This window comes from Chiloscyllium plagiosum, unplaced genomic scaffold, assembly GCF_037043375.1.
Source record: "Chiloscyllium plagiosum isolate Xiang-an unplaced genomic scaffold, Cpla_swu_hap1 HiC_scaffold_10, whole genome shotgun sequence".
NCBI lineage: Eukaryota > Metazoa > Chordata > Chondrichthyes > Orectolobiformes > Hemiscylliidae > Chiloscyllium > Chiloscyllium plagiosum.
The window spans coordinates 77,832,734-77,850,178 of record NW_028270148.1 but is presented as its reverse complement, the minus strand read 5'-3'; the positions used below and the strand labels follow the sequence as shown (position 1 = coordinate 77,850,178).

The 17,445-nt window shown below is 41.9% G+C and overlaps 1 protein-coding gene across 3 annotated transcripts in view; it reads left to right on the top strand.

Annotated features, from left to right (window-relative positions):
- The window catches only part of tmem181 (transmembrane protein 181), a 252,962-nt gene that overhangs the window by 70,282 nt on the left and 165,235 nt on the right, over window positions 1–17,445 (top strand). For all 3 annotated transcript variants that reach the window (XM_043696179.2, XM_043696182.2, XM_043696180.2), the window contains exon 2: window positions 15,168–15,271. In XM_043696179.2, the coding sequence (XP_043552114.1) occupies window positions 15,168–15,271 (104 nt within the window). The remainder of the gene's footprint in view (window positions 1–15,167; window positions 15,272–17,445) is intronic.

Below are 17,445 nucleotides of genomic sequence, written 5' to 3'. Positions count from 1 at the left end.
CAATATTCTCAAAAGGGAGAGGAAGCACAGGAGGTCATTGTGCACGTTGAAACAAATAAGATAGGAAGGGAAAAGGACAAGGTTTGACTCTATGGCTATGAGAAGATGTAGGAAATTAGGCAAGAATTTCAAAAGGAGATCCTCGAGCATTGTAAAATCTGGATTATTCCAGGTGCCACGAGGTTGAAGTTAGGGTTAGGAATAGGAAGACAGCAGATGAATGCATGGCTGAGGAGCTAGTGCAGGGGAGAATGATTCCCATTTTTGGATCGTTGGAATCTCTTCTAGGGTAGCAGTGACCTGTAAAAGAAGCACAGATGGCACCTGAATTGGAAGGGGTGTAATATATACTAGTGGGGAGATGTGCTAGAGCTGCTAGGGAGAATTTAACCCCTTACCCGGCAAAGATGAGTTAACTCGTCTTCACCCAAATTGTCTTTTTCAGAGTGCGACAAGTAAACTCGTCCAAAACATATAATTTCAAAAGCAACCACAGACTAGTTTATACGTCAATTCTCGGCATTTCTGGGCCCTTCTCAGCGAGAAACAAGTATACTCAGTGACTCATATGTCGGTAGCTGTGTCTCTTCCGCCACAGGCATTGCAAGAAGCGTTGACGCACCGCTTTTGGGCACACACTGTCATTCGTTTTTTTTCTGGTTTTCTTTTACAAATTATACCCAGATGTTGAGATCAGAAGATGACAATGAGTATGTACCTTCTGTTAGAAGCTTGGATACATCAGATGAGAGTGCAAGCTCCTCTAATAAGTTATTTCCATAATCAGCATTAAAAATACTATAAAAAAAAAGCAAGAAAAAAACTTGTCTGAAAATGAAACGTTTTCTCCAAAAAAAAGTCACCAGGGAAGGGGTTAAGCTCGTGTAAGGTTGGGGAGTTGGTGGAATCCAGAGAGATAAGGAGGAAAGAGATCAGTCTGAGACTGGTACAGTTGGGAAAAGGAGCAAGTCAAACAGTCAGGGCAGGCAGGAACAAAGCAGAGAATGAGGTAGGACTTGTAAATCAAACTAAGTTTATTTCAGTGTAAGAGGCCTTCTAGGTAAGGCAAATGAACGCAGGGCATGGTTGGGAACATGGGACTTGGATATCATAGCAGCTTCAGAGACTTGGTTCAGGGACAGTTAGGACTAACAGCTTAGTGTTCCAGGGTATAGTTTCATTGAATGGATAGATCACAGTGGGGGAGGGGGGTGAAAATGGAGGGGTAGTGGTGTTTTTATTCTGCGATAATATTACAGCGGTATTTTGAAGATATTCCTGGGAAATGACCAGGGGTGTTATTTATGTGAAACTGAGAAATAAGAAAGGGATGGTCAACTCATTGGGATTGTACTATAGACTCAGCAATAGTTAGCAAGAAATTGAGAAACAAATTTGTAAGATCTCAGTTATCAGTAAGAATAACAGGGTAGTTATGATAGGGGATTTTGACTTTCCAAACATAGTAGGACGGCCATAGTGTTATGAGTTTCAATGGAGAGGAATTTAAGTGTGTACAAGAAAGTTTTCTGATTCAGTATGTGGATGTACCTCCTGGAGAAGGTGCCAAGAATTGATCTACTCTTGGGAAATAAGGCAGGGCAGGTGACTGAGGTGCCAATAGATGAATAGTCTCTGGCCAGTGATCATAACTGTATTAATTTTAAAGTAGTGACAGTAAAGGATAGATTGGATCCAGACGTTCAAGTTCTACATTGGAGGAAAGCCAATTTTGAAAGAATTAGGCAAGAACTTTCAAAATTTGATTGGGAGTAGATTTTCACAGGTCAAGGTGAGAATGTGTACAGGGTATGAGCAGGTAGGGAAAGAGTTAAGTTCTGAATTTTGTGAAACAAGAGGTTCAGCTGAGCACAACTCAGATCAGATAAGAACTTACAGTTAATAATGGGGTGTTGGAGGTAATGGATTAACAAGGTGGAAAAACAGTCATTTTGTAGAGCCATTTAACAATATTGGAAACATTCTGTTTGTAAGGTCAGTTGACAAGGTTAAGAGCATTAATTGTATAACAGTAGAAGGCTTAATCTCACTACTCTACTATTGACACTGGCTGATTATAACGGTCACCCAATTAATATGTATGTTGTCTTATGTGGATGCTCCTCCCTGTAAAATGACTATACAGTTCATTAAGAAACTTGTTCGAGAGAAGACCAAGAACTCATGTCTCTGTGCACACGGTGGATCATTCTCTCTCCCTCCAGGGCCCGGAATAAAGATTGAGGTAAAGCCGTACTGTGTCTCTGTGCGTTTTGCTTTGACTGAAGGGTGGGGGGGGTTGGGTGATAAACAGGATGTCAAAGGGATGGCTAGAAAATGGGAAGCCTTCAAAAATGAGGTAATGAGAGTCCAGAAACAGTATGTACCTGTAAGGGTGAAAGATGAAATACTGGGTGAGTAGAGAAATTGAGGTTTTGGTCAAGAAAAAGAAGAAAGTGTGTGTCATAGACAGCAGAGATTGAGTGAATCCTTAGAGTTTAAAGGCAATGGGAATACACTTGGGGAAATCAGGAGGACAAAAAGGAGACATGAGGTCGCTTTGAAAAATAGGGCCAAGGAGAATCCAAAGGGGTTCTACAAAGACATTTAGGACAAAAGAACAACTAGGGAGAGAATACGGCCTCTTTAAAATCAGCAAGGCTGCCTATGTATGGAACCGCAGGAGATGGGGGAGCTCCTAAACAAGTATTTTGCATCCGTGTTTACTATGGCGAAGGACGTGGAGATTACAGAACTTGGGGAAATAAATAGTGACATGTTGAAAGATGTCCATTTTGCAGAGGAGGTGGTACTGGACATTTTAAAATGGATAAAGGTGGATAAATCCCTGAGACCCAATCAGGTGTACAGCGAAACTCTATAGTAAGCTTGGGAAGTGATTGTTCGGCCCCTTGCTGAGATATTTGTACCATTGATAGCCACAGGTGAGGTATCAGAAGACTGAAGGTTGGCTAACATAGTGCTAATATTGAAGAAAGGTGGTAAGGAAAAGCCAGGGAACTATAGACCAGTGAGTCTGACGTTGGTGGTGGGCAAGTCCTTGATTAAGTTTATTGAAGAAGTAACAAAGAGGATTGATGAGGGCAGAGCGGTGGATGTGGTCTATATGGACTTCAGTAAGGCATTAGACAAGGTTCCTCATGGGAGACTGATTAACAAGGTTAGATGACATAGAATACAGGGAGAATTAGCCACTTGAATAAGGTAGCAAAGGTAAAAAACAACAAAGGTGGTAGTGGACGTTTGCTCTTCAGACTGACCAGCGGTGTGCCACAAGGATCAGTGCTGGGTCCACTATTTTTCGTCATTTATACAAATGATTTGGATGTGAGCATAAGAAGTATAGTTAGTAAGTTTGCAGCTGACACCAAAATTGAAGGTGTAGTGGATTGCAAAGAAGGTTACCTTATTACAACGGGATCTTGATCAGATGGGCCAATGGGCTGAGAAGTGGCAGATGGAGTTTAATTTAGATGTGCTGCATTTTGGAAAGGTAAGTCAGGGCATAACGTATACATTTAATGGTGAGGTCCTGGGGAGTATTACTGAACAAAGACACCTTGGAATCCAGGTTCATAGTTCCTTGAAAGTAGAGTCGCAGGTAGATAGAATAGTGATGATGGCATTTGGTGTGCTTTCCTTTATTAGAGGTGGGAATGTTCTTTGCTCAAGTTGCCTTGGAACATGTTGAACAGAACTTGTTGCAGTATTGAGATTGGCGCCATTCTCTTCCTTTTCCTTGCTGGAGAGAATGCTTGTTTGTTGAACTGGTCCAAGATTTTGGCTTGTGTTTCAAAATGATGGACAAACCTAATGGTGAAATGTCCCATGTCTTCACAATATGTTCTCCACTTTGTGCGATGATTTTACGTTGTTCTCTGACTTTTAACTTTCTCTCAGGTTTACTCATACTTGCAGGTTTTGCATGTCTTTTCACAGGCTCCTCATGATGGCTTACCTCATGCTCCATAAATTCACGTCCCTGTGTTCAACTCCATTGAGTAATCAGCATGATTACATGACCAGCTTAGGTAGTTTTCAAAATTTCCACTCCAAGTTTGACTGTTAACTCATGCATACAGGATACATGACCATCAGATTGCAGCATTTATTTTAATTGTATATAATGGGAGAGTGCCAAGACACAGGCTAGGCAAGCAACTCCAATGGTCATCAGTTACAGCAGCATTTTTAAGCACTCACATAAACAAGTTCCATATGACCATGTGTGATAGTTCTTCCTTAGTGTGATTAAAGTGGCTTGCATCATAATGCAGAATTTACCACCTTTAACTGACTCCTCAGTATTGTTATTCCCTTCTGGTCAATAAGAGGAACAATGTTATCCAACTAACATTCTTTGGGTAACATTGTTTTGTGGGGACTATCATTCCATTGGCACCTTTGTTATATTTCGATGTTTGGTGTCACCCTCATTGTGGTTACACTTTAAGCTAGGAATGCTGGATATTCCAATATGTGTTACAGCTGACAGCTTGTTTGATATTAGTTGCTGAATTAAACTTTAATTCTAAGTTGACTAAATATAATGGCTCAGCAAGTCTAGCGATTTATCATCATCCTTTTTCTGTATTTCCATACAGTGCAGGGTAGTTGTGCAGAATTTTGGGCTATTATAGGCATTGTTCTATGGGGCTTATCTGAATGCAGTAATGATTGACGCCTTTGACATAAGTGACATTTCATGTTAATCTAAATTTGACTTATTCTGATTATGATTCATTGTCCCTTGGATTTTGGAATACTTGGGAAAGTTTCAAAGTTTGATACTTGATAGTGGATTAATATGTATAACTATGATGTCGTTATTGTGGATTAAAATGTAAAACTATGATATCTTCATTAGAGAGATTTGGTTGAGAGAGGGTCTGGCAGCTTAACATTCCAATATTTAGATATTTCAGGCGAGATAGAAAGGGACATAAAACAGGTGGGGGAGTTGTCTTGCTGCTAAGAGAGAATATCAGTTGTATTGGGAGGACACCTTGGATGGCTCATCTATCGTGGCCAGGTGGGTAGATCTCAGGAGTAGGAAGGATGTAGTTACCTTGGGATTGCACTTCAGTTCTTCCAGAGCCAGTAGGTGAGAGATGAATGAATATGCTTATGGAAAAATATGAAAACAACAAAATTGTTGTGGGTGATTTGAACTCCCTCTATGTTGACTGGGATTCGCTTTGCGCCAGCGGTTTGAGTGGAGGAATTGGTTAGGTGCATACAAGACTGGTTTTTTTGAAACAATATGTAAATATTCCAACTAGGCAAGGGACCATACTAGACCTAGTATTGGGAAATGAGTCCGGCTAGGTGACCAAAGTTCATTTCAGGCTCAGTGACCATAAGTTTGTAAGTTGTAAGTTCTGGTAAGGATAAAGTGTAGTCCTTGGGTGAAAGTACTAAATTTGGGGAAGGCTAGCAATCACAGTATTAGGCAGGAACAGGGGAATGTAGTTTAGGGGTGGCTGTTTGAGTATGAATCCACATCTGTCATGTGGGAAACTTTTAATGTCTTTTTTGATTAGAGTTCAACACCAGCAAGTTTCTCTGAAAATGAAAGATAAGGATGGCAAGATTCAGGAACCTTGGATGACAAGTGAAATTGAGGGCTAAGTCTCAAAGAAAATACAACCATATGCAGTGTTCAGGAAAGTGAAGACAGAGAGCCATCAAAGAATAGAAAGATGGCAGAAAAGTACTCCAGGAATGAATTAGGAGGGCTAAAAGGTGCTGTGAAATGTATTTGGCAAACAGGATTCAGAAAAATACCAAGGCATTTTGTGTTTTATAAGGAGCAAGGGTATAGGTAGGGAAAGCAACTTGTGTGGAGCTGGAGGAAGTGCTGGATTCCTTAATGAATACATGTCATTGGTATTCACAAAGGAGAAGGGGTCAGTGGGTGGTGAGTCTTGGGAGGGATATGTTAATATTCTGGAGCATATTAAAATCAAAAAGGAGGGACTATAGGGTGTTTTAAAAAGCAGCAAGGTCAATAAGCCCCCAAGATTTGATGGGATCTGTCCCAAAATGCTGATTGAGACAGGTTAGAAAATTGCTGGGGCTTTGTATGAAATCTTTGCATCCTCTTTAGTCATGAGAAGTGCCAGAGGGCTGGAAAGTAATCAATGTGAGAAGGGTAACAGGGATAATTCAGGACATTGCAGGCCGGTGAGCCCTGTGTCAGTTGTAAGGAAATCATTCGCGAAGCTTCTTATAGGTAGGATTTACTCACATTTAGAAACATGGACTTATTAGCTATTGGCAGCCTGGCTTTTGTGGGGAAGATTGTCTCTCAAACTTGATTTGAGTTTTTTGAGAAAGTGTCAAAGTGCAGGGCAGTAGGTGTTCATATGGACTTTAGCAAAGTCTTTGATAGCTTCTTCGTGGCAGACAAAAGGTGAAGTTGCTTGGTATCCGCAGTGAGCTAGTAAGATGGATGCAGAACTGGCTTAGTCATGGAAGAAGAGTAGTAGTGCAAAGATGTTTTTCAGATTGGAAATCTGTGACCAGTTGTGTTCTGTCGGGAGCAGTGCTGGGATCCCTGTTGTTTATAATATGTATAAATGATTTGTAGGAGCATATTTGTGGCTTGATTAATAAGTTTGTGGATGATACACAAGACTGGGAGAGCTGCATTTAGTGAGGAGGATTGCAAGATAATACGCCAAGGTATAGATAACTTGGTGACTCGGATGGAGAAAAGCCAGATGGAGTTTCAACTGGACAAATAGAGTCATAGAGATGTACAGCATGGAAACAGACCCTTCGGTCCATGCCGACTAGATATCCCAACTCAATTTAGTCCCACCTGCCAGCACCCGGTCCATATCCCTCCAAACCCTTCCTATTCATATACCCATCCAAATGCCTCTTAAATGTTGCAATTGTACCAGCCTACACCACTTCCTCTGGCAGCTCATTCCATACCCGTACCACCCTCTGCGTGAAAACGTTGTTCCTTAGGTCTCTTTTATATCTTTCCCCTCTCGCCCTAAACCTATGCCCTCTAGTTCTGGACTCCCCGACCCCTAGGAAAAGACTTTTGTCTATTTATCCTATTCATGCCCCTCATAATTTTGTAAACATCTACAAGGTCACCCCTCAGCTTCCGGCGCTCCAGGGAAAACAGCCCCAGCCTGTTCAGCCTCTCCCCATAGCTTTGTAAGATCTAATGCAGGAGTGAAGTATACAGTAAATGGCAGAACCCTTAGAAGTGTTAACATCCAGAGATATCTATGTCCTCAGTTCTCTGAAAGTGTATAAGGTGGTCAAGAAGACCAATGGCATGCTTGCCTTAATTTTTAAGGGCATAGAGTATAAAAATTGGTAGCATGGCAACCAGCTATATTCAGCTTTATTGAGGTTACGTTTGTGGAAAACTGTGTGCTCTTCAGGTCGCTATGCTACCAGAGGATGGGGAAGATTTGGAGAGGATACAGAAGTGGTTAGAGAAAACTGGTCAATGGTTTACCAGTTTGGAGCATGTTAGCTATGAGGAGAGATTGGACAAACTTGATTTATTGAAAGTATTCAAACAAGAAATTAGGAGTGCTAAAAGGGGCCATGAAATAACTTTGAATTAAGGAAAACCGCAAGGCGTTTTATGCATAAGGAGCAAGAACATAGCTAGGGAAAGGATAGATCCATTCAAGGTCAAAGGAGAGGATTTATGCATGGAGCTGGAGGAAGTAACTGAGGCCTTTAATGAATACTTAGCATCAGTATTCACAAAGGAGAAGGACATGGTGGATGCTGAGTCTCGGAAATGTTGAAGGATTAGGGCCACCTGATTTGGACACGGTAGGGACTGCAGATGCTAGTCCTGATGAAGGGTTTTGGCTTGAAACATTGACTTTGTTGCTCCTCTGATGCTGGCTGATCTGATATGCTTTTCCAACTCCATATCTATTGATCCACCTGATAGAAGATTACAAAATTATGAGCAGCATAGATAGAATTGATAGTCAGGGTCTTTTTTCCCATTACTTGGGGACATATGTTTAAGGTAAATGGGGGTAAATTTAAAGGAGACGTGAGAGGCAAGTTTTATTTTGCACAGATGGTGGTAAGTGCCTGGAATGAGCTGCCGGAGGAGGTTGTGGAGGCAGATTCAATAGCAGCGTTTAAGATGCATCTTGAGAGATAAATGAACAGGCAGGGAATGGTGTGCAGTTTTGATGGGCTGAAGGGTCCTGTTTCTGTGCTATACTGTTCTTTGTTCTTTGATACCCAACTTACATGAGTGGCAAACAGTCAGGGTGATAACAATGAAGTTTGATAAGACCTAAACAAGCTGGTAGAATGGAGAGCCAAGTGGCAGACAAAATTTATTCCAGATAAGTGAGAGGTGATTAATTAAGTTAAGGAATATAGAAAGGCAATACTGAGCAAGGAAGGAGGTTAAGGATATGGGATTTGTGAAAGGATGGAATTAAATTCCATGTTGCATGGATAAGGGATTCTAAGTGTGTGAGTTCAGGGTTTCCTAAGAGGGATCTCGGCATTTGGGGTCATAAGCTCTTCCACCTCTGAAAAATAGTGACAAACTGTGGAAGCTAATAGAGTCAAGCAGCATGGAAACAGACCTCATGGTCCAACCAGTCTTTGCCGATGATAATCCCAAACTAGATTAGTCCCACCTGCCTATCTTGGCCCATATCCCTCTGAACATTTCTTATTTGTGTATTTATCTAAATGTCTTCTAAATGTTGTGATGGTGCTGAGATCTATCACTTCCTCTGGAAATTCATTCCGCACAAAATAGAAATGTCCCAATGTGTTTTTTTTTTAAAACCTTTCTCTTCCCATCTTAAAAATATGCCCCTAGTCTTGAAATCCTCTTCCCTATGGAAAAGACACGTGCCATTCATTTTATTTATAAGCCTTTATAAGGTCACCTGTTAACTTCCTATGCTCCAGTAAAAAAAAATGTCCAGCCTATCCAGCCTCTCCTGTAACTCAAGGCGGCATGGTGGCACCGTGGTTAGCACTGCTGTCTCACAGCGCCAGAGACCCGGGTTCAATTCCCGCCTCGGCAACTGTCTGTGTGGAGTTTGCACAATTTCCCTGTGTCTGGGTGGGTTTCCTCCGACAATCCAAAGATGTGCAGGTCAGGTGAATTGGCCATGCTAAATTGCCCACAGTGTTACATGTGTTAGTCAGGGGTAAATATAGGGTAGGGGAATGGGTTTGGGTGGGTTTCTCTTCGGAGGGGCAGTGTGGACTTGTTGTGTTGAAGGGCCTGTTTCCGCACTGTAGAATCTAATCTAATCTCAATCTCTCCATTCCTGGCAACGTCCTGGTAAATCCCTTCTGATCCCTCTCCAGATTAATATCAGTCTTAATATCAGGATTTAGAGGTGCCGGTGTTGGACTGGGGTGGGCAAAATTAAAAATCTCACAACACCAGGTTATAGTCCAACAGGTTTATTTGGAAGCACTAGCCTTCAAAACGCTGCTTCTTCGGTGATTGTGGAGCAGAATCATGAGACACAGAATTTATAGCAACAGGATTGCAGTCTCATGGAATGTAATATTAAACAAATTTAGCTTCATCTTTCTGGTTCATTCAGATGTAAATCCCAGAACTTTTTTAAAGTTACATTCTCAAGATAGCTTTAACACCTCAGCTCAGATAATGCATTGAAGGTGTGAGGTTGAAGTCTCTGTGTCCTAGTGTGAGGTCAGACTGATTCTATTTCTAAAGTGGGATTTACAGAATCTTACATGGATTTATGCAGTTTTTGAGTAAAATAAAATGTAATTCTGCAAGTACAAATTCACTCCACAAACTTGTGTGTATGTATGTGTGAAAGTGTGATGGGGTATAAGTCTGTGAGAGGGTGTGTGTATGAGTGTGGGGGTATATAGAACAAAGAAAATTTACAGCCCAGGTACAGGCCCTTCGGCCCTCCAAGCCTGAGCCGATCCAAATGTACTGTGTAAACCTGTTATAGAGTCATAGAGATGTGCAGCATGGAAACAGACCCTTTGGTCCAACCCGTCCATGCTGACCAGATATCCTAACCCAATATAGTCCCACCTGCCAGCACCCGGCCCATATTCCTCCAAACCCTTCCTATTCATATAACCATCCAAATGCCTCTTAAATGTTGCAATTGTACCAGCCTCTACCACTTCCTCTGGCAGCTCAATCCATACACGCACCATCCTCTGCGTGGAAAAGTTGCCCCTTAGGTCTCTTTTATATCTTTCTCCTCTTGCCCTAAACCAATGCCCTCTAGTTCTGGACTCCCCGACCCCAGGTGTTTGCCTATTTATCCTATCTGTGCCCCTCATAATTTTGTAAACCTCAAAAGCATCTGTATCCTTCTGCTCCCCACCTACTCATGCATTTGTTCAGATGCATCTGAAATGAATCTGCAGTGCCTGCCTCTACCACCTCTGCTGGCAAAGCGTTCCAAATGCCCACCACCCTCTGTGTGGAGTACTTGCTGTGTGTATCCCCCTTAAACTTTCCATCTCTCACCTTGAAAGCATGACCTCTCATTATTGAATCCTTCACCCTGGGAAAAAGCTTGTCTCTATCCACCCTGTCTATACCCTTCATGATTTTGTAAACCTCAGTCAGGTTCCCCCCTCAATCTCCTTTTTTCTAATGAAAACAACCCTAACCTACTCAACCTTTCTTCATAGCTAGCACCTTCCATACCATGCAACATCCTTGTAAACCTTCTCTGCACCCTCTCCAAAGCGTCCACATCCTTTTGGTGTAATGTGGCGACCAGAACTGTACACAGTATTCTAAATGCAGCCGAACCAATGTCATGTACAATTTTAACATGACTTGTCAGCTCTTATACTCAATACCCTGTCCAATGAAGGCAAGCATACCATATGCCTTCTTGACCACTCTATCCACCTGTGCAGCAATCTTCAGGGTACAATGGACCTGCACTCCCAAATCTCTCTGCCCAATTTGTGAGTGTATGTGTGAGAGAGGGTCTGTGTGAGTATGTGGGTCTGTAGGAGTATGTGTGTGTGTACGTGCACGCGTGTGAGTGTATAGTGCAGTGTGGTCAGCTGTAATGTGACATGAACCCAAGGTCCCAGTTGAGGCCATCCACATGGGTACTGAACTTGGCTATCAGCCTCTGCTTGACCACTTTGCGTTGTTGTTTGTCTCGAAGTCCGCCTTACAGGATGGTCACTTGAAGGTCTGAGGTTGAATGTCCTGGACTGCTGAAGTATTCCCCAACTGGGAGTGAACACTCCTGTCTGGTGGTTGTTGTGTGGTGTCCAATCGTCCATGCCATAGCCTCTGCTTGGTCTCGCCAATGTACCATGCTTCAGGGCATCCTTGTCTAGAGGGTATGAGATAGACTACATTGGCCGAGTCACGTGAGTACCTGCTGCATACATGGTGGGTGGTGTACCTACATGTAATGGTGGTATCAGTGTCAACACTCTGGCACATCTTGCAGCACCTGCCTGGACAGGGTTGTATGGTGTTGCCCTGAAGCCTCGTGTTACGTGATCTGTACCTTTGAGAGACTGGAGGTTGGCACAGAGCATACTGAAAAAAGTTAAAATGTAACATTTTACTTTGAAACCAATAGTGTAGCTGAGTTGCCATGATACAAAAATAAATTCAAATTTGACCAATCAGTTTAAATTATGTCCCAAGATATCAAAATGCCAAATTTGATTGGATTTTGATATCTTGGGACATAATTTAAACTGATTGGTCAAATTTGAATTTAGTGTTTTGGCAACATTAAAGCTCATGAAATAATCCAATGTTTTGGGGTATCGAACCAGACATTTTCAACAGCTGGGGGAAAACAACCAAGGAAACCAACAAATATATACTGATAGCCGAGTAGCTGTCTGAAAGGTACCTGTTCATATGAAAGACCTGTGAAGCAGAATACTGAACAAAGATGATAGAGAAAAATCTACAGAAGAAGATACAAAGAAGGTTCGACAGCTGGCAGATTTCTAAATTTGAATTTTTTTACAAATCTTAAATCGGGATTTTTATTGGACCAGTATTGTCGAGTGGGAGGTAAAAGATAGGTTTAGAGAAAGGAGTTGTAAATAGTTGTTGGTTTTATTATTCTCTGTTGGATTTAAAGAATAAAATCGTTAATTTTTACTTTTAAATAGTGACCTTTGGGATAGTTCTTTGCCTCTCAATTTACCAGATTATGGAGCAAGGTGAGCCTCTCTGTGTGTCAGGTTTAAATTAGCAGAGGGGTTTACCCCATGTTGTTACATCAGGTAGTTTGCTGCGAACAATGATCTGTTTGACGTTTAGTGATTGTGTAATGTTAAAATATTAAATGGGAACTGTTGTTGAATTGCCTCCATTCAGAAATGCTACTGGCCAGAGGTATGTCACACCCGCATTGTCTTGAGGAATCACTGAGTCAGGAAATAGTCTGAATAGCAATTTCCATTAGCATTTGCATTATCACAGAGGATGAGCTAATCCTGTCATTATACCTGGGGTATCATGTGACTGTGAGTGACTGAGTTGTCTTGAGTGCCATGTGACTGGGGGAGTGGCCAGAGCTTCAGAGACATGGCCAACTGACCTGTATAAAGGGGATGTATTTTCTTTGTTCACTTTGACTCACTTTGACTCAACCTCGCACACATGCGAGGGGGTGTGGGGAGGTGGTCAAAGGGGAACACCTTGCTTGTTCATGCTTTAATAAACTTTAACTGTTTGCAGAAGTTGGTGTGTGCACATTGCATCTCTAGTGTGAAACCTTGGGACAAGAACCTAACAGTTGTTTAAAGGCAACAAGTGGAGGCCTGGGAAATGCTCATTGATAGTGTGTTGCAGGCTGTGAAGAATATGGCGTAGTTTTTCGGCTCCTGGGACGTACTGGACAATAAAGGATACCCTATCAGTTACAGCTTGTGTCGGCCTCCTGAGGTCAAATTTCTGCTGCTTTCCAAAGATACACAAAGCCAACATACCAGGGCGCCCTATTGAATCAGGCAATGGGACCCAATGTGGGAATGTCTCTGGTTATGTCAAAGGCATCTTGAAACCCATTGTACAGGGGACCCCCAGGGGACCCCCAGCAACACTACAGATTTCTGGCAGAAACTCAGCACCCACGGTCCTGATGAAGGGCTTATGCCCAAAACGTAGATTCTCCTGCTCCTAGGATGCTGCCTGTCCTGTTGTACTTTTCCAGCACCACATTCTTGACCCACATACCAGTCGAACCAGGAACATTCCTCATCACAATGGATGTTTCAGCACTCTACACCAGCATCCCCGCAATGACAGCATCATGACAACAGCCTCAGTACTAACAACTGCCAATCTCCAAGCCCCGTTCTGCAGCTCATCTGCTTCATCCTCGACCAAAACCTCTCAACTTCAATGCATTATTAAACCTGAGATGACACCTATTGTTAAAAGCTATCTTGAGAATGTACCTTTCAACAGTTCTGGGATTTACATATGAAGGAACCAACACTAACACGACCATTCTAAAAGATGAAAGACTTAAGCTAAATTTGTTTAATAATACATTCCATGACGCGACAATCCTGTTGCTATATAAATTCTGTGTGTTATGATTCTGCTCCACAACCGCCTGACAAAAAAATCAGCACTTTGAAAGCTGGTGCTTCCAAATAAACCTGTTGGACTATTATCTGGTGTTGTGCGATTGTTAGCTTCATACATCAGGGAGACCAGAACTGGGCACAGAACAGAGAGCAGGTTGCTCAGTCTGGTAGCTGTAGTGGGTTAGCTACCAGACTCGTTCATGGGATTAATTATTCCAAACAGGAAGAGGTGGGTGGTGGGTCCTAAGCACCAATTATCATCAAAAGCTATTGTTAGTAGTTGCTTAAGTAGGTCTAAGATGTTTATGTACCAATTTGATTCCGGTAGAGGGCAGCAAAGGGCGGCACGGTGGCACAGTGGTTAGCACTGCTGCCTCACAGCGCCGGAGACCCGGGTTCAATTCCCGCCTCAGGCGACTGACTGACTGTGTGGAGTTTGCACGTTCTCCCCGTGTCTGTCTGGGTTTCCTCCGGGTACTCCGGTTTCCTCCCACAGTCCAGAAACTGTGCAGGTCAGGTGAATTGGCCATGCTAAATTGCCCGTAGTGTTGGGTAAGGGGTAAATGTAGGGGTATGGGTGGGTTGCGCTTCGGCGGGTCGGTGTGGACTTGTTGGGCCGAAGGGCCTGTTTCCACACTGTAATGTAATCTAATCTAATCTAAATCTAAATGTAATCTAAATCAAAGGATGAGCTGGTAAATGAAGTGGTGACTTCAAATTTGATTGTTATACAGATTTCTTACCCCAGGATAGAAACTCTGCAGGTGTTGGCATCTAAATTGAAAATAGGGAAGGGGAGAGTCACTAGGGCATCTCTGTGTAGAGGGAAGGTGGAGAGTCAATTTAAAGAGTCTTTGTCATCCACAGAATATGCAGCACTTCGCTGGAACCCACAGCAGTATGTGAAATGATAACCTTGTAGCAAAGTGTTTTTAGGGGAAAAAATGATTCCTGCATATAGATAAACGTGATATCAACTTTAATGTGCTGGATGTCAGACTTAGTGTTATGCTTTGCTGGCATCTGGAATCATGGTATCTTTTGAACATTAAACTTGGGTCACATTGAAAAATAGTTTGGATAGCATCTTTATGGATCTTTAGAACATACTTAAGAGATGTTGAGTTATAAGGTCAAACAAACAAAACAAATTGCTGGATAAACTTAGCAGTCTGGCAGTATCTGTGGAGAGAAGTTGGAGTTAACATTTAGTGTCAAGTGACCCTTTCTTAGAACTAGAGAACTTGACCTGAAACATTCTCTCTGCAGATGCTGCCAGACCTGCTGAGCTTTATTGGATTGGCAAGTTTTGTCTCCAAATGGGGTCACGAATTGTATTGTGAATATGGAATTTTAATAATTGGTAAACAAAATGCTCTCAGGTTGGAATTACATTCCTTTCAATAGACCACAATGTGGTAAAACCAGTTAGCCATGTGGAATCTGTTGATTTGTGATATATCATTATGTGCTCTGACAAGATTATACTGAACATTACTTCAAATCTATCACTGCAGATATTTTGTTGCTGTTTTTTTTTGCTTTGACATTTCCTGGTTTGTTCTTTGCAGGATTGCACCAATGCGATTATATGCGCTCTCAAAGAGGCACTTTGTCCTTGTGTTTATCGTATTCTTCATCTGTTTTGGGCTGATAGTTTTTATTGGCATAGCTGGTAAGTACAGAAGTACAAAACTTGAACTTTTCTCAACAATTGGTGTCTTCTCTAGTAAATCAAGGTGTTGCAAAGGAATTTTGCATTCTCTGATCTGATAATTTTCTGGACTTAATGATTTTGTGTGTGTGTGTTTTTTGAAATTTGATTTTTGAATAAGTGTGGCATTGGCCTTTCTTTGATCACTTTGAATTGCCCTGAGAGAATTGAGTGAGAGAGACAAAAGTTAGAGATAGCATGATGACCTGAAGAGCATTCATGACTCACTTAGACTGTGAACAACTTGGCAGCCTTTGTTTCAATTTTGTCAGGTGCCAGTTTGTAAGTTCCAGACCATTGTCCATAGAGCAAGATTCTATTTGTTGATATCTTGTGTGCATTTTAAGTTCAATCAAGAAAATATTTCTTTTAGAACTCTATCCAAAAGCAAGTTTGCATTTTAGCGATGTATAACATGGAAACTAACCGTTCAGTCCAACTCATCCATGCTAACCAGATATCCTAAATTAATCTAGTCCTGTTTGCCAGCATTTGGCCCATATCCCTCTAAACTCAACCTATTCACATTCCCAACCAGATGCTTGTTACAAGTTATAATTTAACAGCCTCTTCTGTGAACCAAGGTTTGATATGGCACAAAAACAGATAATACTGAAATACTGACAGGTCTGGCATCTGGAGAGGAAACAGTAAACATTTGCTGTTAACTTGACCAAAGCTTAGATTTTAGAACGTAGAAAAATACAGCGCAGTACAGGCCCTTTGGCCCTCGATGTTGCGCCGATCCAAGCCCACCTAACCTACACTAGCCCACTATCCTCCATATGCCTATCCAATGCCCGTTTAAATGCCCATAAAGAGGGAGAGTCCACCACTGCTACTGGCAGGGCATTCCATGAACTCACGATTACTTAGTGTGAAAACAGGCCCTTCGGCCCAACAAGTCCACACCGACCCTCCGAAGCGCAACCCACCCAGACCCATTCCCTTACATTTACCCCTGCCCCTAACATTACGGGCAATTTAGAATGGCCAATTCACCTAACCTACACGTTTTTGGACTGTGGGAGGAAACCGGAGCACCCAGAGGAAACCCACGCAGACACGGGGAGAATGTGCAAACTCCATACAGACAGTCGCCTGAGGCGGGAATTGAACCCGGGTCTCTGGCGCTGTGAGGCAGCAGTGCTAACCACTGTGCCACCGTGCTGCCCACCAAGATCCCAACAACTAATGTGTACTTTTTTTTTTGGAGTTAGCAGCTGCAAGCCACACAGCAGCTGCCTTAATAGCAAGTCAGCCAAATCATTTTGCTATAGAGAAAAACTGAGAACTTGATTTTCTTGTGGAAAATGAGTTACATACTGCCAATCTAATTACATATCCATTGTTCCTATTCTATGTTTCTTATTTTCGAAACAATTCATAATATTCAAACCAGCAGGCTAACTCCAATTTTATGTGCTGTTATTTTTGTTAACTCTCTCTTCGGCGGAGACTTGCTGAATACCTTTTGTAATAATATCCAAAGACGCACAAGTTTGAAAAGCCTCTCAAAATTGATCAAAATTAATTTAGATTGGACTAATTCTTTGCAAATCCATGCCATATTTCTCTGTTGAGCTCAGATTTGTCGAAATGCTCAGTCCCAACAAACAGACTCCAATAGCGTCCACACAACTGAGATAATACCAATAGGCTTATTATTTCCTCGTTTAATTCCTGTATTGTTAAAGTACACCTTTAACTCATTCATTCTATGTTTTGCCTTTCCTTTTCATTGCAATGTGAGTTCTAACCTACTCCAATTGGGTCCATAATCTATATCATGAAAGAAGTGATTTGCTTTTGAATAATTAATTTTTAACAGTCTAGATGTCGATAATCTTGCTCTTAGGTGTTTTCCTTGTGTCATTTTTTGGAACAAGATATCTGTCTCTCTTGAGTCATACAGCATAGAAATAGGCCCTTCACCACACCATGGGCAAAAGATTCTTATGATATACCCTATATATGCCTCTCATGATTTTGTATACCTCAATTATGTGTCCCATCAGCCTCCTCTGCAGTAGAGAAAATAAACCCAGTCTATCTGATCTTTCCTCCGAACTAAGATTTTCCATCCCAAGTCACATTATGGCAAATCTCCTCTGTACCCTCTCCAGTTCAGTTGC